We start from the raw sequence: 23,190 nt of genomic DNA on the forward strand, positions 1-23,190 counted from the left end.
ACCTGCCCCCATTCCCAGACCAATCTGCTCCCCAGGCTGGCTATGTCTCCCAGGGACAGGTTTGGCACCAGTGCAGGTTCCTTTGTTGCTGATGGTGTTTCTCTCCTCTGTAGCACAAAGTACATGGAGTACTATGAGTCCAGAGATTTGAAGGCCTTTTCGGCAGAACCCCTGCTTGTCTACCCCACGCACTACACGGGGCAGCCAGGGTACCTCAGCGACACAGAGACCTCCACCATCTGGGACAACGAGACTGTGTCCACTGACTGGGACAGAACGCACTCCTGGAAGTCCCGGCAGCAGGGCAAGATCCACAGTGATGCCCAGAACAAGGACACCCTGCCTTCCCAGTCGTCCCTCAACGCACCATCATCCAGGGACGAGCTATGAGTGCCTGCCTCCCAGGGGCTCTGGTGACAGCTGAACCTGCCTCACACTTTGGCTTTTCACCCTTGAAAGTTGTAGAGCAGCTCTTCATGTGGTCTCCTTCCCACCGCTCTTGAGGGCTGTGCACAGGGGTTGGGCTGGACGCCTGCCCAGGCCGCCGAGGGACACGAAGGAGGAAAAAGAACAAGTGTTCCAGATCTGAGCAAAAGCCCTGGCAAGCTTTTGTTAAAAGAAGCCAGCTTGGAATGACATCTTTCTACAGTTCCTCACGTAGAACACTGTATTTATAAAGATTAATATATAGAGGTGTACAAATGTCAGTGCCTTTTGGGATGGCTGTACCTGGGCTGCTGCCTCACTCCTTGTAGGTCTGTAGGCTTTTACCACCCTGTTTGCTGACCATTTGGGGAATTTGGGTTTCTTTTCCAAAGGAATCCCTGTCTCAATCAAGATGTTTCCCCAAAATGTTCAATGCAGGGGAGCAGTGCTCCTCTGTCTTGTTTTCCCATCATGCTCCGGTACAAAACCAGTGCTGGCTTCCCCCCAGCTCACTCCTAATCTTGCTGCATCCCCTCTAAACAGGCCTCTGGATCCAGAACGGATGTCTTGGCACATCTGAAGACCTGGAAGCCACGCAAGTGGAGGTGGCTGGATTTATTTGTCTCTGCACTGCAGGCGGAGTTGGTCTGTGTCGCATTCTGCTTCACCCCCGCCTCAACTTAGTCTTTCAGGAAAACAAAACTCCACAACTTATGGGCAATCTATTTTTTTAGGCCATAAAAGCAAATGTAGGAGTTTTGGAAACCTAAAATTTAAAAAGTTAGATTACAAACTCTCCTTATAAAACTCAAAGAACCTATAGCAATGTTACTGTCTCAACAGCCCGATAGAATTGTTTGTTACAGGACAGAAAGGCAACTTGCCTGGATATTTTTGCATGTAAGGAGCAAACTTGTCTGGTTTTTGGATGAGTTCTGATGTACTTGCTGTTGGCTCAAATGCCAGCAGGGTATGGTGCGTATTTTTTTTTTTAAAACTTTTCTCAGAGGCTAGGTGATCATGGACTACACTACTTAGGGCAGCTGGCGCAGACCCTGAGCTGCTGGGTGGTGGGAGGATTCCCTCCTGGAATTGCCATCTGGGGACTCACCTGCTGGCAGATCTGTGCATTGAGTATGTGTGGCTGGGGTTTTGGTTTTAGTTTTTGTTTGTTTTGAATAATTACTGATCAGTGTTGTGCTTTCTGCTACAGAGGACATGTTGCTACCTGTCAGCCGGTCTGATAATACATAGAACCTGGTGCAAGATGAGCAGCTGTGCGTGTGCTTCATTGGGTGGGGGAGTCCTGGAATGCTTTGGGTTGAAAGGTACCTATAAAGGTCACCCAGTCCAGCCCCCTGCCATGGGCAGGGGCACTTTTCACTAGACCAGGTTGCTCCAAGCCCCCTCCAGCCTGACCCTGAATGTTCACTGGAGGTTAATGGAAGTCCAGCTCAAGGGATTCTTGGCTGTGTCCCTCTCCCATGGAGTCACTGGCTGTGTAAAGGTGCCCATTCTGCAGCTCCCACCTGGAAGCCAAGTTCCTGCTGCTGTCCCTGTGGGAGCAGGTGCCCACACAACCTGGTGAGTGTGGAGGTTCCACTGTGGGCCCACGCACAGCCTGGGTCATTCCTTCCTCACAACTCCTCTTGTTTCCTCTGTAGGTCTGGCTTTAGGGGCCCAGTCTGGCCCGTGTGAAGGACAATGGCAGTCCCAGAGGTGTTGGTGAGGAGCTCCTGCAGGAGCAGGGCTCCATGCCCAGGTGAGCATCCAACACTGTCAGGTGTCACTGTGGCTGTGAGAGCCATGTCTCGTCCACTGTTGTGCTTTTTGTTCTGTGACAGACCCACCTTGGTGCCCGCAAGCAGCCTCTCCTGCCATCCCCTTGCTGTGGGGTTTTCATGTGTGCTCACACAACATTTCCCTGCGTCAGCACAGGGTGCTCCTCGCCAGCTGTCCTGGTTTGAAAGACAGGTGTCTTGCTAAGAGAGGTAGAACCCTCCCTTAGGACCAAGAATGTGATCTCCCTTCCCTCCGAATTATTTTAATTTTGAAATCAAGGGCTTTCAGGCAAAGGTATGGGAAAAAGAATAACAGTTCTTTACTAGTATCTATAAACAAGCAATAACAAGAATAACAACAACAAATAGAACCAGAAACCGGTAGCAGATGACTTTTGAGCTGCCGAGCACTTTCCCGTGTGGTGTAATCACGGTCGCAAGCAACAGGGGCGCTGTTGAGCTCCCGGCCAGGCAGGGCAGGTGCGATGACTGCCGAGCGGCTGCAGGTGGCGCTGTGGCGCATGGTCAGGTCAGCCTCAGGCAGCTGGTAATGGCGGAAGAGGCTGAGAAGCAGGCAGGCAGCTCGGAGCGGCAAAGCAGGGTGGCAGGGGCGCTGGGGCTGGCTCTCCCAGGCTAGCCAGCGAGGTAGCAAGGATTGTGCAGTCACGGCAGACACCGCGGTCTCGTGCGGTGAAGGCGGGGCGGGCAGCAGGGACAGCCGGACTCCCTGGCAGCTGCTGCAAAAAACGCAGCCAGGAGAGTGTGCACTCCCAGTGGGAAAAGGTGTTGGATCCCACACCTTTTCCCCAGCCAAAAGCTCACCCAGCCAGGAGGAGAAGACAGAGCACAGTTGGATCTCCCGCGGTCGCAGCCAGAAGCAAAGAGCAGTCCCTTTCCTCCCAGTGTCCCATGGACGAGTGCCAGTCCCAACGGCCGGCTGCCGCTTCCCCTTGCCCCACCTAGCCACAGGCTTTGTCTCTTACAAAAGAATTGATGGCTCTAATCACCCAGATTTTGTTGGTTAGTAACAGGGATGGAGAAAAAAAATTCCAATGCCCCCAACCTCTGACACCAGCAAACAGAACATGGATTTTAAAAAAATACAAGACAATTGAGTCACCCCTGGTTTTGGTTTCCTTTTTAAACTTCATTCAAATAATGAGAGATGGAGGAGGTCTCTGCATCACTTGGACAGCCTTGAGCTGGAGCTTCTGGGCTTCTTGGCCTCACTGCCAGCCCGGCAGCCATGGGAGGGCAGGGACGTGCACGTGGGGATGTGTCAGCCTGGGATAGAACTGCTGAGAAGTGGAGCTGGTTTGGGTGCTCAGGGAGTCTGAGTTTGCTTTATCTCTGGTTTCATTAAGCAGAGCAGTGGCAGTTTATGAAAAACAGCTTTGCAACAGGGCTAGGGTTTCTAGCTTGGGGGTTTTCCTTTCAGTTGACTTGGGAAGTGAGTGGCACTGGGGGCTTGATGGTGGTTTCAGGGGAGGGGAACAAATGAAGCATATAGGAATTAAATGTTTATGTCTATTTCAGAGCAGACAAGGCCACAATCTTACTGATTAGTCCTTTGCCTTGTGTGTGTGTGTCTGTATATGTGTATATACATCAACAATGCTCGATCTATTGACGTAGGCAAGACCTGGGTGATCACAGAATCACAGAATCAGTCAGGTTGGAAGAGACCTCCAAGATCACAGAGTCCAACCTATGCCCTAACACCACTTCAACTAAACCATGACACTGAGTGCCACATCCAATTTTTTTTAAACACATCCAGGGACGGTGACTCCACCACCTCCCTGGGCAGACAATTCCAGAACTTTATCACTCTTTCAGTAAAAAACTTTCTCCTAACATCCAACTTAAATTTGCCTTGGTGCAGCCTGAGGCTATGTCCTCTTGTTCTGTCAGTAGCTGCCTGGAAAAAGAGACCAACCCTCACCTGACTACAAACTACCCCTCAGGCAGTTGTAGAGAGTGATAAGGTCTCCTCGGAGTCTTCTTTTCTCCAGGGTAAACAACCCCAGCTCCCTCAGTCGCTCCTCGTAGGGCTTGTTTTCCAAGCCCTTCACCGGCCTCGTTGCGCTCCTTTGGACATATTTGAGTATCTCAATGTCCTCCCTGACCTGAGGAGCCCAGAACTGGACACAGCACTTGAGGTGCAGCCTCACCAGTGCCAAGTACAGGGGAGCAATGACTTCCCTGGTCCTGCTGGCCACACTATTTTTAATACAAACCAGGATGCCATTGGCCTTCTTGGCCACCAGGGCACACTGCTCACTCATACTCAGTCGGCTGTCAACCAGTACCTCCAGGTCACTTTGTGCCTGGCCACTGTCCAGCCACACTGTCCCCAGCCTATAATGTTGTAGGGGATTGTTGTGGCCAAAATGCAGGACTCGGCACTTGGACTTGTTGAATGTCATCTTATTGGACTCTGCCCATCTATAGAATCATTCTAAGTCTCTTTGCAGAGCCCTCCCACAGATTGACACAGATTGACACACACCCCCAGCTTGGTGTCATCTGCAAATTTACTAACAGCAGATTCAATACCCTCATCCATGTCATCAATAAAAATATTAAACAAAACTGGCCCCAGCACAGATCCCTGAGGGACACCACTGGTGACTGGCTGCCAACTGGATGCAGCACCGCTCAGCACCTCTGGAACTGGCTGTTCAGCCAGTTCTTAACCCAGCAAAGAGTGCACCTGACCAAGCTTTGAGCTGCCAGCTTTTCCAGGAGTTTACTGTGGGAAACAGTGTCAAAGGCCTTGCTGAAGTCCAAGCAGACAGCATCCACAGCCTTTCCCACATCCAGAGGCAGGTCACCTGGTCATAAAAGGAGATCAGGTTGGTCAAGCATGACCTACCTGTCCTGAACCCATGCTGGCTGGGTCTAATCCCCTGGCCATCCTGTAAGTGCTATGTTATGGCACTGAAAATAAACTGTTCCACGACCTTACTGGGCACCGAGGTTAGACTGACTGGCCTATAATTTCCAGAATCTTCCTTCCTACCCTTCTTGTAAATGGGCATCATGTTGGCCAGCTTCCAGTCATCTGGAACCTCACCAGTGAGACAGAACTGTTGGTAAATGATGGAGAGCAGCTTCACAAGCTCTTCTGACAGCTCCCTCATCACCCTGGGATGGATCCCATCTGGTCCCATAGATTTATGAGCATCTGAGGAGCTCAGCAGTTCTCTGACTGCTTGCTCCTGGATAATAGGAGGACCATCCTGCTCCCTGACACCATCTACCAGCGCAGGACAGTTGTCCTGAGGACAAACTGTCTTTTTAATAAAGACTGAGGCAAAGAAAGCGTTAAACACCTCTGCCTTCTCCCCATCTGCGGTCACTAAATTCCCTTCTGCATCCAGTAGAGAACCGAGATGGTTCTTAACCTTCCTTTTGCCATTGATATATTTGTAAAAACACTTTTTATTATCCTTCACAAAAGTTGCAAAATTAAATTCTAACTGAGCTTTGGCCTCTCTAATTTTTTTCCTACATGCCATAACAACCCCCTTAAATATTTCCTGAGATACCTGACCCTCCTTCCAAAGATGATAGATACATCCTCTTTTTATTCCTTAGTTCCTTCATAAGCTTCTTGCCCATCCAGGCTGGATGTTTACCTCATCGACTCATCTTTCAGCACACAGTAAAACAGTCTGTTCCTGTGCCCTCAAGAACTCTGTTTTGAAGCATGTCCACCCTTCTTGAACTCCTTTTTTCTTAAGGGCTGCTTCCCAAGGAACTCTCCGAATAAGTCTCCTGAATAGGTCAAAGTCTACCTTCCTGAAGTCTAGTGTGAAAGTTTTACTGATGTCCCTCCTGATTTCACCAAATATTGAAAACTCTATAATTTCATTATCCCTATGCCCTAGACGACCTCCAGCCACCACATCTCCTACCAGCCCATCTCTGTTAGCAAACAGCAGTTCTAATGCAGTCCCTCCTCTGGTCAGCTCACTCACCAGCTGTGACAAGTTGTCCTCCACACATTCTAAGAACCTCCTAGACTGCCTCTTCTCTGCTGTGTTGAGTTCCCAGCAGATGTCTGGTAGGTTAAATTCACCTACAAAAGCAAGGGCTGGTGATCCTGAAACATTCTCCAGCTGCTTATAAAATAAATTACCTACCTCTTCCTGATTGGGTGGTCAATAACAGACTCCCAGCAGGTTGTCAGTCTTTCTGGCTTTCCGCTCAATCTTTACCCACAGGCATTCAAATTCATCATCGTTAGTTTCAATTTTGACAACATCAAAAGCCTCCCTAATATAAAGGGCCACCCCTCCACCTCTCCTCCCTCTCCTGTCTCTTCTGAAGAGCTTTTAGCCATCCATTGCAGCACTCCAGTTGTGAGAGTCATCCCACCACGTTTCTGTGATGACAGCTACATTAGAGCTCTGCTACTGCACCATGACTTCCAGCTCCTCTTGTTTGTTACCCCTGCTGCATGCATTAGTGCACATGCACTTCAGCTGGGCTGCTCCTTTCACCTTTGACTCTGGCTTACCACCGTTGGGCTTGCTTCTGGAGAGCCCAGTTGTATCCCCTTCACCCTTCAAACCTAGTTTAAAGCCTTCTCAATGAATTCCGCCAGTTTGTGGGCTAGAATCCTTTTGCCCTCAAGAGACAGATGGAGCCTGTCTGGCTCCAGCAGGCCAGGTGCCGTGAAAATTGCCTTTTATTAAAAAAAACCAAAATTCTGTCAATGACACCAACCCTTGAGCCGCTTGTTGATAATGTGGGTTCTCCTGTTCCTTTCATTGTTTGTCTCTGCTGCAGATGGGACTGAGCAAAACACCATTTGTGCTCCTGCCCTATCAACCACTTGACCCAGTGCCCTAAAGTCCCTTTTAATTGCCCTAGTGCTCTTCTTTTCAATCTCATTACTGCCAGCCTGGAGTACCAGCAGTGAGTAATAATCAGAGTGCTAAACCAGCCCAGGGAGTCTCCTGGTAATATCCTGTACCCAGGCCCTGGGGAGGCAACAGACCTCCCTGTGGGATGGGTCTGAGTGACATAGGGGGCCTTCTATTCCCCTCAGAAGAGAGTTGCCTACCACAACTATCCTTATTTTCTTTGTAATACTAGAGGTAATGATCTGTCTGACAGGCCGAGTAGAATTAGAACTGGGAGGCTCACAGGGCAGATTGTTTTCTTCTATGTCATCTGGCTGACCCTCCTCATCCAGGGCCTCTTACCTATTCTGAAGTGGCACCTGGATGGGTGATGGGGGTTGGGAAGAATTTTTATTACCTCCCTGAACAGGAACCCATTTCCACTCCCCTTCACCCACCAGGTGTCCTCCTATTGCCTGATAGGAGATTGCATGAGAGTCCTCTGACTGCTTGGGGGGGCTTCTCTCAGGGATGGAAGGTTGAAGCTCCACCAGTCTATTTCACTTTCTCTAATGCTCCTTAATCTTTCTACTTCCTCCTTAAGGTCGGCCACCAGAGAAGGGAGATCGTTCACCTGTTCACACCTCAGACAAGGTGTCTTTTACAACATCCCCTGGTACTACTGACCAGCTCAAACACTCCTCACAGGAAGGGGTCTGGACAGACACATCCTTCTTGGAGAGTTCTGTTTGGCTAGGTACACTTATACTAGCTGTAGCTTTTGATCGTGTAAAGACCATCATTGAAAGAAAAAACACAAAAAAACCCACAACAACAACAAAAGAAGCAACCAACCAGCAATTCTCAACACTAAAACAGACTAAAAACCTCTCTAGCAGGAGGATACCTGTAACCCTGCCTGCACAAACTGCAGCACAAACTGCTGTGCCATGCCCTCAGAGATGTTTGCCTGATCCTGTTTGCCTGATCCTGTTTGCCTGATCCTGTTCACCGTGCTCCCTAGAGCCTTCTTTTAAACATACTGCTGCTGGCCGGAGGAAACCCCACCACTGATGCCACTACCCCTGTGACAAGTGCTATTTCTGTCTGTGTTTTCAGTTCCTTGGCAGGCGCTGCCCAAGCTTTGGTCTCCCCAGAATTAACTGTGTTTCAGAAAAGTAGGAGCCAGTTGAAACACTTCAGGAGTTTTCTGTTATTTTTCCACTTTCCATGTACTTACTTTTGTTACAGGTTCTGGAGGATGCCTGTGCACAAAAAACTTGAAACACACTTGTGATTGCAAAGCAAATCAATTTTATTAGTTGCTGTAGCAAATAGTACATACCAACCCCTGGATTCATGAAAAGCCACTGAGCAGGAGGAGATGGAGCATGGTGCGTGGGGGAGAGGGGCAGGTTGGCTGTGCACCTTCAGGGCATCCCCTGGACTGAAGTGGTGTGCATCACATCCTCCTCTCCCTCTCCACCCCAAAACCATGCCTCATATTGCTCCTCCTCTGGAGTGGAATTTTTTCCAGTTATGGCGTCATCTTATGCATGGCCAGCACCTGAGATGGGGCCACAATGGCTCATGATACCACCTCCATTGATGCCTGATGTTTTTTTGTCCTTTTTTGTACCCTTTTTATACATTTTTATACCCTTTCCGTCTCCTTGTACCCTTCACAAACACTCCTTGTACTCCTTAGCCCCACATGTTTATAACTCTTGTAGTCTGATATTTAGCTTAGTTTGGGGGTTCTCCACGGGGGAAGATGAAACATTCATAAGTATCTCAAAACTAGAGGCTCCAGCCTTGGACAGAGTCTCCTCTCTGGAACATGTTTTTGTAAACTAGGCTGTAGTCTCACTTGGGGGACATAATTAGAATAGGGGGACAATTACTTCATTTGTTAAGTTTCTTATTGGGGGATTTTAGGTAGATATGCTAATTTGGGAAGTCCATAAAATTATATACGCATTGTACACAGTGTGCGCTCCTCGGCGTGTTTCCACCTTTGACAAGAATGCACATAGGATCCTATTAAAACCAAGGTAATACCCTTTTTCCCTGTACTGCTCTGTCTACCTCATATTTTTACCAGCTTTTAAGGCATCACCATGCTAACAACAGCTCCATTATGCATTGTTCCTCTTCCATAGGTTAACTTTCTATCTGTTGACCATTACATTGTTACTCTCAAAGGTCAAGTTCCTACCAAACAATAAGGTTTTCTTCACTGTCTTTTCTTCATTATCTTGTCCACATGCATTACCCCAGGCCAAGTACAGTGGGCCTTAGGCATGGCTTCAGTCCCTGACACATGCCACCACATGGTCCAAACCCCTCAATTTCAATCTTAGAAAAAACAGTATGATGCAACATGCTATCTATTAAGGACTGTATTAATGATACTAAACATTATACAAGTAGTAATGCATAAAAACCTAATGCCTAAGGCACAAAGTAATACTGATTTCTTTTTTAACCATTTCCAACCCCATGTCCATCCAGCAAATGGATTCCAACCGGTGTTTTCCATAAGCTGTTGAGTGAGTATCCGCAATTTCTGTAATTGTGCATGGGCAGAGCAGGAATGTTCACTCAAGCAAGGGTCACCCAGATGTTTTGTTCCAGGAGGGTCTGAGTTGCAGGTATCCTGTTAAAACATAAAGAGAAGAGCAGTTACCTCCCCCTCCTCCTGCTCCCAGCTATCACCCCTGCTGACGTTAAATGCTGAGCAGGTACTCAGTGCCAGTGCTGTTCCCCTGGATTGGGGATAGTAACTGCCTGGTTTGCTTCTGCTGCTATCATCTCAGTGGCGATAGGACCAGGTTCCATGGGGGTGGATACCATAGCTTGGCACCTGAAAAGTAGAACTGTGCAGAACCTTGAATGGATGGGGAGGGCATAACCCAAAAGATTGATCCTATAGTTCCATTAGGGAGCATATGGGTAGAAGCAGCAGTGCTTTGAATGCCTAAAGTGAACAGCCCCTTAGGCTGCAGGTGTACAGGATTTAACACTACAGATCCACTTGCTACTAAAGCAGGGCGAAAAGCAAAATATAAAAACACTCGTTGGTCCCCTGATGTGCTAATCACAAGGTCTGTTTTTACCCATTGCACTTCCGCTGCATGAAATGTGAGTGTAGTTTTCTGTGTAACAGATTCCCACTTTCTGCTTGGGCTTGACACGTTTAACCATTGGTGTATGTTCCTGACGTGATGGGGAACCTGATAGGCTGGGTGTTTGGGCCCTTAATACGCACCAAGGGGGTTTGTGTATCAGCCACAACACAGTGATTTAATACCTTGTTTCCTCAGACAAATGATCAACCCCCTTTTTTATCTGAGTTGTCTCTCAGGTACCTTAATTGTTGTTTTAGCAGTCCGTTTAGACACTCAAGAAGGCCAGCCCCTTGTGGGTGGTATTGTAAATACCAAACCCAATTTACTGCCTGGTCCTCTTCCCAAGCTTTTACCTGGTGCTTTTTGGAATGTGACCCATTATCTGATTGTATTTCTACAGGTGTCCCATAGTACAGTTCAACAGTACTCAACTGCTCCTGAGCTGATTTCTCTTGTTTTAATCCCAGTAAATCCCCTAATTAACTTTTCAATAACCTGTTCAACTGGGTTTCCTTGCTCAGTAAGAGCAAGGGGATAAGGGAGGTTTTCCATCCTTTCAGGCATCTGTGTAGGAGAGCGTTCCACATCCCAGGGGTCAGGGGTTGGGCCAAATAGTGTTTAAGAGACCCCAGCATTACATTAACTTTCATCCCTTCTGCTTTAAGCAGATTTCAAGCTTGTCTTAAAGTTGTCCATTCTTTAGCCACATGCGGGCAAGCACCATGATTTGTATACCAGTCTGACAGCCCTTCCCCAACAGCTGCTACCCTAGTGACATTATTTGCCCCAACCCGGCGTAACGCTGCTTGCACATACAGATCAGATGTAAGCCCCATAAACTTTTTAGCATCTCCATCATCCACTAACACAGTGTCAGCATCTTCCTCTGTAAGGCGCACTAGCCAGTTTTGAGGTTTCTCCCCTGGCCTCTGCTTGTATTTTTCCAGTAAATTCTTGACTTCCTCAGAGCTATAATCAGTTCATCAGTCCGGACAGCTGGTCCATTCCTCCCAGTCAACAGTTTCCCTGCAAAAACAGGAGTTGCATAAGCACCTTAATTTTTTTGCTTCTGATTCATCCTCAGTAGAGGTATCAGATTCATCAGTACTCCAGATATTTCCATCCCAGGTCTCCAGATCCCACTCTGGATTGGTGACAATAGCACGGACTTGTGGGCCAGCTGCCTTTCTGTCTTTTTGCCTCATCGCCTCACAACTCGGAGGGCACATTTCTCTGCTAAAACAGCACTTTTTTCCCAAGTTGCTCATGCTATTCCACAGCAGTTACAAACGCTTGCCTTTGCAACATTGTATCAACCCGCAACTGCTCTATTTTTCAGCTTGCTTGGCTAACTGTTTTTCAAGCCCAGCATGCTTTACAAGAGCAACTTTGTATGCAAATAACTAACAGGTTTCAAAACTGAGCAGGAGCACCAGCTTTGAACCAGCCTTCTGGCAGCTTCCTCACAAGAAAGGCCGTGGTGACAGGCCCTAAAAATGATTAATTGCAATACTGCTTGGAACCCACCAGCTTGGTCTTTGCTTTGGGTTAAGGAAGGTAAAGTGCTGTTGTGCTCTCAATATGGCATAGGAAATTCCAAGTTCACCAATGTATTGATCCTGAAGGAAATGGAGTAAGGTTGTGCTGGGTTTTGTGGCCTGAGGTAAAATAAAAGGTAAGAATCAGATTCGGGTACTCTCTGTTTTGTCTTCCTTGGTGTAACATGAGAGGCCTTTAAGTGGCCAGGGCAGCTGTAGTTCAGGGACTGAGTGTGTGAGACTTTTGGGCAGCTTTGGGAGTCTCCTCTTACACTGAAGTTATTAGTGAAATGGCAGAAAGGGCTGTAGTGTATAAACTATTTATCTCAATGTTTGCATTGTGTGCATGGAGGGAAAAACCCAACAAAGCAATGACTGGGAGAGTGGGAGGAAAAAATGCCACAACTGAGACAATGGGGAGAAGTGGAAACACTCAAAAGCTCTTTTTTGGTACTATCTGGCTTCAGAAGTCATTCAGTGAGCCAAGAGAATGATTCCATGCAGAAGATATAAAATTGGTTCCCAATCTAAACTACCCAGTTATGGTAACCTTTGAGCTGTAACCTCAAGAGATGGCACAAAATCTCACTACCTTTCGCAGACTCTGTGCATGGCCGATGTGCTGGGAGGGCTTTGCTGTTGAGAAGTTAAAACAGTAAAAGTAAAGAAGTTGAAAAAAGTGCCAGCAAGGGAAGTGGTGTGAGGTGTTTCTACACATCTGATATGCACTAATAAAAGGAAATTGACCAATTCCAGGCAAATACTAATGAAAAACAATTTATATACTTATATAAAGATTACAGGTAAGCAGTTAAAAACATCTTACATATAAACATTTGGAAAGTGTAATTTTAAAATCCAGAACTTAACACTGCCATATGCCCTCTGAGTGAACAGAACTATATACATTAGGAATTATGCTATGTACATGAGGAACTGCACTGTACAGATACCAAAAGCAGAGAAAACTGAACTTCTAGTCTTGCCCTAACTTTGGGCAAAGGTTACGCTCAGTAACAACCCCCCCCATCAACCTCTAAACAAAGATACAACTGGAATTCATAAAATGTTCAGACCAGGACCTACACCAGGCCTGTGGGATCTACCATAGTCTCCTGGATGTACAACAGACCTACAGTCAGTCTGTTTTACCTGCGTGTAAACAGAAGTGGTGCATCCAAACATAGCGTAAAACCTACCTGAGCCCAGTTTTGCAAATTAGTGCCACAAAACTGGGAGGAAAAGGCCCAGGTATGGATAAAACTCTATTTTAGCTAATGATCCTTAACAATCCTAAGCTATCTATTTGGATAGCAATGCCTAGACCTGCACAGGCGTGCACAGTGCTACATCCAGAACCAGAAATAATGTATCTATTTCATTCGTCTCAAATCAGGGCTGCTTACAATCCAGCGTCTCATTTATGGCTTTTAAAAAGGTTCAAAGTTCAGCTCCTGCTGAGGAATTGCACATTGGGAAGAGGTCCATCTATTATATGGGAGTGCACACAAAAGGCATCGGGTTCTGGTCCATGGCTTAACCAAGTTCAAGGGAAACCACGATGTCGTGACATTGAGACCTCCATCCAACACAACTAGTTTGTTTGTCCCATTCATGATGTTCATGCAAGTGCAGTTCATTCATTTTAAAGTTCTTTGGAAACAAGATCCAAAATGGGTCATTCTCTGGTACAGAACAAGTGCAAAAAGTTTTCAGCTGGGTTAGGCAGACGTGTACTCAGAACTTGCTTCAGTTCTATAAAAATAAATTCAGGTGATCATCTTCTGTATAATACTGGCATGAAGGAGAACTTCTCACAAAGAAAGCTGGCTTGTGTGGTGTCCTCAAGACAAATGTGGCAGCCAGCAGCCTTTGCACCAGGGCTGCCCATTGCTCCAACTGCACATTTTCAACAGGAAATTCCGACAGATTCCCAGTGATCCTGGAGTGTAGCGCAGGTGCAGCCTCAGCCAACAAGCTCTGCCTTCTTCCGCAGGATGAAGTCAAAGTTCACGTGGCTGTTCATGCCGTAGAACACATTGGCATCACGGGGGAACACCAGCTCTGCAGGACAGGGCCAGGGCAACATTAGTGGGGAGGGCTGCACAGCAGCTGGAAAGTTGGGAGAGGACAGGGAGTGGGAGCAGGACGGGGCTGGAGGGGCCCTCTCCCTGTTCTGCAGAGTGGCATTGGGACCAGCTTCCTGAAGGAAAGGGAGCAGGGCAGGAGGGGCAGGGCAGGCCCAGGCCATGCCCAGCCTGGCAGAGGCCCTGGCAGCCCCCCCCAGGAGGAGGCTGGGTGGGAGGCTGATGATGGGTAGGATCTGAGGGCCTGGTCCCAGGGAGACAGACTCCCCTCTCCCGAAGATCCTGTGGTCAGTCAGTGGCCACAGGGCACATACAAGGTCAGCCTGGCAGCCCAAGAGCTGGCTCTGCCTGTGGGAAGGGGGCTGTGCTGACAGGAACCACCCCAAGCAGCCAGGGGGTTTCTCACTGGCAGCTGTAACCTGTCGACGGCATTTTTAATGCTTCCCACTTTACTCTTTCCTTTGAAATCCAACAGAACACAACTCTCCAGGCAGCCTCCCTACCTTTGTCCTCAGAGATCACCTGCACAAGTTCATAATCTTCAACTGCATCAGGCTGGAGGTTGTGCTTCAGCAAGGCTCGCTGGGTGACATCAGGGATTCTGTCTTGGTTGGTTATCTGGAAAGATAAGAGTTGCAATGAGAGATTCTGCTCATTCACTCGCATGGTTAAATAATAAGCAAAAACCTGACAGCTTGGTCTTGGAAGATATGTTAGAGAACTGACAAAACCACAATAGGTTAGTAACAAAGTGGTGGGGGCTGACAGATACTAAACTTGGTATTTATGACATTTCGAGGTGGTGGCTTTTTAGTTCAAGCTAATAGACACCATACCGCAAGAGACAGCAATAAATCCCTGTGTCTGCTCGCTCTGAGAGATGAGACCTCATTCTCACCAGCCACAAAAGCCCCCATGAACAGCTGCCCCAGCTGCTGTTTGCAGGCTCCTGTGCTAAACACTTCCTTGAACATCCTGCAAAGCTTTCTGGCCTTGTAGCTGCAATTGCCTTCAAGTGTGGAAGTGCAGCTGCAGCAGAGACAGGGCTCCTCCAGAGCCTCCCACAGTCTCAATAGGAGCCAAATCCATCAGGCCTTCAGGGAACAACTTGCAGGACTTGAGGACATCAGCTCATTAAAATCAAGAGTTAACTGAAGGTGCTGAGAAGTACCCCCTGTATTTGCTCCCCCCAGGCAGGCTGTGAGGGTCCCCAGCTGAGCTGAGCCACATCACCCACGGTCCAGCACTGGTGGTACTGCTGGGATCTGTCTGTGGAATGAGCAGAGAGGGAAATGCCTGAATGCTGGGGTGCTGGTCTGGTGAGAGGAGGGAGATTCTCCATTCTCCACAGGGAGAAGCTGTAGAATTTAAAGGGCATGCCAGCTCCCTCCCCTGCAGCTCCCTGCTTTCAGAAAGCAGCTCCTGGGGAAAAGCTGCTCCAGGGAAAACGTGGCACATGGCATCTTATGTCAAAAACTGAATGTGCTCACAGTGCTTCACCTAGAGCTTTCTGATAAAACACAGACTTCAATTTCCAGACCAGAAACTTCCCCAAAGCTGTTTTCAAACCTCTTATTACTACCCGGCTCCACACCTTCTGCATGTGTTCCCTTTCCAGCTAGGTGTGATGAGCCAGCTCGGTGAAGGGATGTTTTCAAAACGCAGTGATATGTTCAGTCACCCCCCATAGACACATGTCCTGAGCCTAGGGCCGTGCTACTCACCAGGATGCTCTTGTAGACGCTGGCGTGGAGCCCATCCATGCTGACCCGGATGATACAGGAGCCCCCGCTCTGCCGATTGTACACGGGCAGCACTCTGGGGGCACTGCTCAGTACTGAGCCCGAGTCCCTGCTGGGCATGGAGCCACTCTCCGGGCCTGAGCCAAGGTCAAAGATGGAGCCCTTGTTGCAGCCAGCGCTCTTGCTGGAGCTGGAGCCCTTGTCAGAGCCAATGGAGCTCTTGTCAGAGTCATAGCCCTTGTCAGAGCCCACGGAGCTCTTGTCATCGTTGAAGGCCAGCAGGGTGGGGAATGACGGTAAAGATGCCACCCCTGAGGAAGGTGTGCTGGTGGAAGAGTCAGGAGAACAGGAGGATAAGGGATATCCAGAGGTCTGCACGACAGAAAGGAAAGTGCTCTCACAAAGGGGACCTTTGGTGTGTCTGGGTGTGTCACTGTGCCAGAGGAACAATGAAAGCAGAAGGCACAGACAAAACCTCAGTCACCCACACTCTGCCCAACCTGCTGGCAGGGGGATTCCTTGCTCTAGGAAAACTGAACTTCACTTGATTGATTTTACCATTTTAATGGCAATTTCTGTCCCACTGGGGATGCTGTGGCCTCTCAGTAAGAGCAGCCCAGGAGGTGGCAGCAGATCCAAGGAACAGCATCAGGCTGTGGGCGGCCAGCCAGGAACTGGGACTGGCTGGGAAGGAGCAGAGGGTGCCACAGGCACTCCTGCTCCAGGTGGGAGCCTTTACACAAGTGGAAATGCACACACCCTTCCCCTCTCTGCCACTCTCCTTGAACTGCCGCCTTCCTTCCCCTGCTCAGCGTTTGCCTTTCTCTCCCTCTGCCTTGCTCAAAAGCTTCCTGACAGGAACAAACCCACTAGAAGGGGCAACACAGAGCATTGTGCAAGAGCCCTGACTGGATTACTCCCATCTTTACACATTTCTCTCTCCGTTCCACTAAAACAAGTGCTCTACTCCAGACCAAGAGCCTTGGGCAAGTGTCTTGGGGCTGCCTGCAGCATGCAGAGGCACCAGTTGTACCTTTTTCAGAGGATCCTCGGGACTGGAGATGGGAGTCACACACACATCCTCAGTTTCAGAGTGATTAAACTCACACGATGAAACACTGGCAGAATCCGTGCTTTCCCCGGAGCTCCCTCCTACCGGAGAGCTCTTTGGAGGTTGCTCTTTCGGTGGGGTGAACAGATCAGTGCCCAGAAAAAGTCTAGTACAGGAAAAAAAAGCATGAAAGCCAGTAAGTGAGAGTTGGGCTGAACAAAGCTGTCTCTTGGTTCAGAACTCTTAAGTTCTGGAGTTTTTCCACTCTGGAGTGGCCTATTGTTTTCATTTCCTCTGTGGTGTTTACACAGTTTGTCCAGAGGCTTTGTCACAGGCTAACACAACACCTTCCTGATACAGTGCCCACAGCTGCAAGGCCACAGCCAGCTTGTGCCCCACTAGAACAACACTCACCTTCGGTCTCTTCACATTTTCAGGTTCATTTAATAGAAAAAAGGGTTTCAAAGGGCAAATTCACCCTGCTGCCAATTTCTGCCCCCTGTCAAGTACCAGGTTCTCTCTAGCAGGCTGGAGATGCACACAGTAAGGAGATCATGAAGTGTAAATTAAAGGCTCTCCCTCTCCAAGATTCATTTCTAAATGCAGGTCAAGTGACTTGAAAGGAGTGTTGAAGGAAACAAGCTGACCTGACACATCAAGTGGAGAAGCAGGGAGCATCAGATGCCACATCAGTGTGCAGTTAATGATTTAATACGGTTTAGAGGTGTCACCCACTGCTTTTCTACAGCATTCACTTGCAAAACACATTCAGAGTGCAGACATTTTTACTTAGTGTTTGAGCTCTGCTTTATTCCATGCAGCTTTCCCTGCATTCCTGCTTGCCTCATTTCCCATGTCTAGCTGCATGGCCTCGTCCTCTACCCACATCCTGTTTGAATCTTTGTGGTATTACACCGAACTGGACCACATCCCCATGATTTTTTTTTCCTTCTCCAGAAGGAAAGGCAGATTGTTTCCACTATCAAATGCTTTTTTGCTAACCTTAATTTTCATATTAAAATCCTGCAAGGAATTTTTGCATGTCTACAGCAATTGAGACTAGTAATAGACCAGCCTTTATCCTCATTTACTCTGTTTTCCTGCTGCATTCAGGGAAGTTATTACACTATAGATACTGAATTATAATCCAGCACTAAAATGCTTCCTTTTCCTGACACCTTAGGAAGGGTTCTTTGTTTCTAGCCTCTTTTATCATTAATAATCCTCATGACTGCTTCTAACAACACAAAGGAACAGCTTCATCGGCAGGGCTGCATTTCTCCTTAATGCAGGGGTGTGGATCCCCGGCCAGGTTTTGCAGCTGATGAAATGAGCACTGCTTGTTGGAGTTTCCAGGTCCATATTCCCACTCCAAACCCCCTCTGCCCCGTCAGACTCACGTGCTGATCCTCTTCACCATGCTTTTCTGGGATTTTGGAGACAGGATGTTAGTATCAGCAGCTGCTTCAGCCTCACGTGAGAGTTTATAACTGCAGAACAGAGACCACCAGGTGAAGTTTTGTACTAAATGTTATTTAGTTGTATATCTCACAGCAGCAATATTCAAGAAATCTAAGAACCCTTCAGTTCACAGAAGGTGGCAGCCCCACAAAGAGGAACACTGCTCTGTCTGCATTTTACCAAGGCCAAGGGGATATTTCCCCTCCCTACAATAGTTTTCAAAACTAGTGCCCTCCCATATTTGTATGTCCCTGCCATGACCTGCCCAGTTGTGTGTAGGGTAAAAACAGAGGCATTGACAGATGCACTGAGGACCCACCTCTCCTCCTCCGTTAAGTGCCGCTGCCTCCTGAACCACTGGATGAATTTTTGGTCTGGTATCAAGCAATAGCTATTGCATGAAGACTGCAGGAGCTTGATTTGGGCAATGACTTCAAATTCCTAAGACAAGAAATAATCAAATAGAAAAGTCTAATTAGAAAACAAGATGATATTCTTTCATACTCTAAACACACACAACCAGGGATCCAGGAGAAACTTAGCTTGATGGGAAGTTCTGTTTCAGCTGAGTAACTATTTCAAGAACCAGTGTTCTAACAATAAAGGTCAGTTTTTTCCCCCTAGGATCCATAATGTGCACTCACACTTGCTCCAGAAGAACATAAAATGCAACCCTTAATAAATATGGCCAGAGTGTGCTGTTCTTCTGTACCTGCACTTGTAGACACACTTGGCCAGAATAAACCTGCACTGTTTAGGGCAGGTTATTGAGCAGGTAAGGACAGGAAATGGCTCCATCACAGCCAAGTTCAGGTCTGCTTTCAAGCCCCAGAATGGAGATTTGGCTTGACTTCATTCAGCCCGAGGTAACCCCAGCACACTTACTCCTACAGGACATTCATTATCTCTGACCAACATGGATCAGGCTGAAAGCAGAGACTGACAGCATTTATTTCCCAGTCCTGTGTACCCAGTTTGCTCTCTGCAGCCTTTTACCTACAAATAGTTTCCTGCAGGAAAAGGAAGATATTTGCTAATTGTGTGTTCTGGAAAGCAAAGGTCTTCTGCCACCAGGTCTGGTTCAGGTGCTAAAGACAAACGGCCTTGCCCAGAGGGTATCAATAAACCCAAAATCACAGAACATTCAACTTACCCTTCGTCTCTTCTCAAAATTGATCAGGCCACCCTGTTGAAAGGAAAGAGAAGGGATCAGAGAAAAGCCAGACTTGTCCCTTGAGGTAAATACACCCAAATTCACATGAGTTCTGGTTAATAACACTGCATATTTTTTCCTTTTTTCCTTTGAAAACAGATATTTTAAGAGCTGCAGGAGGAGAAGATACAGAAACATAAAAAGTCAGTTGGGAAGGCAGGGAGGGTATTTAGGATTGCAAAAAATTGCCCCAAATTACCTCAACGTAGTCCTGAAGGGCTGTGTCAAGCATGATGAGATCGGTCAGGAAGGTACCAAGGTAAGGGACTGTGCCTTGCATCACTCCCTGCAAGTAAGCAGAGCAATGCTGGATTAATTAACTGAAAACTGAGAGTTTTCTGTTAGAAATTAGAATTAGAATTAGAACTAGAATTAGAATTCCAGAACACTCCTGTGTAAGAAAATGAAATAAAAGTAATCTGCTTAACCAAGCAGCAGTCTTATAATTACGTTTTCTTTCATTACATCATTTTCATTATCTAATCTAGAATTTAAATCCAATTCCAATGAGACCAGGATGCTCTCATAGATATCACCCAGTGGTTTTGTATCACAATATTGCCACCACTGATTCCCAATAGCAGGTCCCCAGGAAACCCTGCCTGTGGGAGAAGAACTGAGGACCAGGGACAGGGTCCCTGTGTCACCTGCTGCAGGAGGAGGAGCTGGGGAATGGTCCTGGCCAGCCGGGGTGAGCAGTTTCTGCTTCATCCCCGTGGATTTTTACTTAATGATGTGTGATAGTCAAATCAAATCAAGCCACATTTTTTTCTCTCCAAGGTGTGACCATCTTCCCCAGCAATCCACTGCATCTTAATGGTAATTATTCCCACTTTAAAACTTCTAGACCGCCAGTATTTGCAGAGTTCAGGCTGGCTCTACACTTGTGAAGGAAACACTTGTTTCTACCATCCAAAAGTATCTGTATTTTTTCCAGTCAAACAAATACACAGACAAAAATAATATTCAGCACTTTTGCCTCCCTATCCCAGATTTCTCTCCCCCTGCCCTTTTAAATCTTTGCCAGCTTTGAGACAAAAGCCATTTTCACCAGCAGACTGGAACACAGACACATTTTACAAAGCAATCTCTGTAGAAGAAGCCTGTGCAATTTTCAAGCTGGTATGTCAGAAGCTTCATGAGCTTGTTTGAAAGTAAATGAGATTTCTGCTATGCCAGAGCTAATTCTCTTTATCACAAGAACTCCAGAATTTACAGCAGCACATATTTTACTACACGGAAATTGTGTTTCTGTCTAAAGTGTAACTAGAGTAGATAATGGAATTCTTTCTTGTAGGACAAAAACAAGACAGCTGGAAGTGATGACCACATGTTTATATCCATCAATCACCTCCTGCCCACTCACTCTGGTAAAGACCTTTCTAGATTTTGCTTCCTATAGAATTGGCCCATTAGGGTTAATCATATTACCAGTTCAAAAAGGGGAGGAAAAGCCCCAAACACACCTTGTTTTTTTGAAGTTGCAGTCGCTTCTGTGACTTTTTCTGATTTTCTTTCTCACTGCTGTCCAAGTTTGCAAATTTGGATGTTGCTTCCTGTAAGGTAAAAGGGAATTAAAGGCAATTAATGGAGGATCCAAGTGGTAAACTGGCAACTACAGCCATGTAAAATAATTGTAAACACGTTTAAGCAGACAAGTTAAGCCAGCAAAAAATATTTGCTGTGCAGGTACACATGTGTCTACAAACATGTCTTGATTTCCTGGGACTTGGACACTGATTGGGAATTTTGGACAAAAATTACACAAGATGACTATGAGGAAATACTTCTGCAGAACAGCTCTGGCCAAAACCAAGTGCTGCTGAAAAGCTCCTGGGAGTTTAAATCAGAGAAGCTCAGACATACTTCAGCTATGCAGATGCTCTATCCCAACACTCCTGACCTCAGGATTTCTGGTTAATTCCCTAATCAGGTCTGCTACAACTAAACATCTCCATCTTATGTAATGCTTTGCTGTTTTCCTTCTGCTGCAACACCGAGATCCAGCAACTGTGGCTTATTGACTAATCCAAAACCACACAAGAAATGAAAAGGTTTCCATCCCCACAACTCCAGATTTCCTATGAATGGATGAGATATTTCACCATAGTTCCTTAGCCTCTATTTTCCTGGATGCACTGGGGATGTTGGAGTTACATGTTTTTTCCAGTGGCTGGATGGATGTGGCACGAATCATTATCAGTGGCTGGATATACGTGGCATGAATAATTTTCAATGTCTGTTCAGGAAGAGGGAACACAACTCCCTCTCCATACCAGCCAACCTGTTTCCAATGGCATTTTGTCTGCTCCACGCTTGGATTTGCAGGATGGACAGGCAAGGTCACATGTGGCTTCCCTACAGGCACTATTTATAGTGAAGGAAAACAAAGTCTTTGAGGATTCAGTGGATAGTAAATCTCCAAATGGTCAAAGATGAAAAGCAGGGGAGAGGTGCTAGCTATTCTGTGGAATTCTTCTCCTCTCACTGCTTCCAAAATGTTTTTCAAATCTGCTTAGGGCAGCTGGAGGGTGATTTACTGGGAGCCAGAGGTCTGGGCTCAGTCTGAGTTGTTTTGTCTCCTAATACTCAGTTAAATAGGTTGTTCTGAAGATACATTTTCCCTCTATGCTTAATATGGTCTCACCTGCTTTAAAATTTACCTACAGATGTTGACAAATGGATGATAAGCACCCATTTAAGCATCCAAAAAATAGGAACTTTTTATGTAAATGGAAAAAACCTGCCACAAACATTCCTTAGTTTTTAGAGAACATAACCTTTCCCTGCTATTCTTCCTCAACCCTTTCAGGCTCCTGAGCTTGCTGGGGTTCACCCAGGAGAGTGCACAAGTCAAACTGCTCCAGATAGAGCCTGCTTTCTTGTCCATCTGGCCACACACAGAGCAGGAAGCCTGTTCCTTCAGAATTCCCAGCCCTGCTTCCTGGTTTTAAGCAAGGTACAGGATAGTGGGATAAGCATCTTGGATTGATTCCTCAGCTGAAGCTGTAGCATTGTTCCAGTGACCTCATGGGCTGAAGGGCTGCAAGACCTGCTGTCCACACAGATCACGCTGCCAAAGCCTGCTGGTTGTGGATATCCATGCTCTACAGGCTAAGGCTACTGCAGGTTCTTCCAGGAACAATGAAATCAGCTCTCAGCCCAGCAAAAAGTTCCAGTTTTGCAGCCCTTTCTTCCCTAAAGCACCACATAAGGTCCTTGATGAAGAGATAAGCTTTTTCAGCTGGTTACAAAAAGGATTAAACCTCAGATTTCATTGAGATCGCCAGCCTTGCAACTCGCACTGATTCTCACCTTCATCAGCAGCTCCCTACTTGTCAGATAATTGTCATGGTCTGAGAAGATCTCAGACAGCTCTTCATACATCAGCAGGATGTCCCTGCACAGAAAAGATTAAATCATTTAGGTCATCAGCAAGCACTCTAAATAAAATCAGGTTTCTGTTTTTTTTCTCATCAGTTGTTAACAGCTGGACTTACAAGACAACAGTACCAAAATGCATCCAGAGAGATACTGCACATCTCCTGGGAGCCTTGGTGGGATATTCTGGTGCCCCCAGTGAAATCAGGCCTTATTTGACAGCAAAGAAACATCAGCAGCAGCCCGTGAGCAGGGCTTTGAAGTGTCTGCAGGGTGTGAGAATGGGTCAGAGGATACAAAGGAACAGAGCAGCTGAGAGGTAACCCAAGTACTCAATTTTTGTCTTTCCCATGCACTCTGGGAAGCTGGAAGCTTTTAAGTGTAGGAGTAGTTTTTTGCTCAACACTACAAACACAAGATTGGCAATATTTTTATCAGAAATACATGGCAGCAGAAGGAAAGTCCTGCCTCTGTGAAGCGGAAATACAGAAGGATACTCCCTGGCAGAGTGGCATTTTGTTTA

The 23,190-nt window shown here is 47.0% G+C and overlaps 2 protein-coding genes across 4 annotated transcripts in view; one reads left to right on the forward strand and one right to left on the reverse strand.

Moving 5' to 3' along the window:
• Nucleotides 1–1,697, forward strand: part of COLGALT2 (collagen beta(1-O)galactosyltransferase 2) — a 52,745-nt gene extending 51,048 nt beyond the window's left edge. Inside the window, exon 12 of the mRNA XM_085068702.1 lies at nucleotides 114–1,697. Within this exon, the coding sequence (XP_084924828.1) occupies nucleotides 114–390 (277 nt within the window). The 3' untranslated portion in view covers nucleotides 391–1,697. The remainder of the gene's footprint in view (nucleotides 1–113) is intronic.
• A 6,657-nt stretch (nucleotides 1,698–8,354) lies between these two features.
• Nucleotides 8,355–23,190, reverse strand: part of RGL1 (ral guanine nucleotide dissociation stimulator like 1) — a 56,329-nt gene continuing 41,493 nt past the window's right edge. For 2 of the 3 annotated variants that reach the window (XM_085068704.1, XM_085068706.1), the window contains 10 exons: nucleotides 22,602–22,686; nucleotides 20,753–20,842; nucleotides 19,486–19,572; nucleotides 19,227–19,259; nucleotides 18,393–18,514; nucleotides 18,013–18,102; nucleotides 16,595–16,778; nucleotides 15,544–15,933; nucleotides 14,323–14,437; nucleotides 12,494–13,796 (listed from right to left, as the gene is read on the reverse strand). In XM_085068704.1, coding sequence (XP_084924830.1) covers nucleotides 13,699–13,796; nucleotides 14,323–14,437; nucleotides 15,544–15,933; nucleotides 16,595–16,778; nucleotides 18,013–18,102; nucleotides 18,393–18,514; nucleotides 19,227–19,259; nucleotides 19,486–19,572; nucleotides 20,753–20,842; nucleotides 22,602–22,686 — 1,294 coding nt within the window. In that variant the 3' untranslated portion in view covers nucleotides 12,494–13,698. Of the gene's footprint in view, nucleotides 9,723–12,493; nucleotides 13,797–14,322; nucleotides 14,438–15,543; nucleotides 15,934–16,594; nucleotides 16,779–18,012; nucleotides 18,103–18,392; nucleotides 18,515–19,226; nucleotides 19,260–19,485; nucleotides 19,573–20,752; nucleotides 20,843–22,601; nucleotides 22,687–23,190 lie in introns of those variants that run through there. The other variant, XM_085068705.1, reaches the window with a different exon arrangement.

Source organism: Lichenostomus cassidix, chromosome 8 (genome assembly GCF_008360975.1).
Source record: "Lichenostomus cassidix isolate B80296 chromosome 8, HeHo_3.0, whole genome shotgun sequence".
Classification (NCBI taxonomy): domain Eukaryota; kingdom Metazoa; phylum Chordata; class Aves; order Passeriformes; family Meliphagidae; genus Lichenostomus; species Lichenostomus cassidix.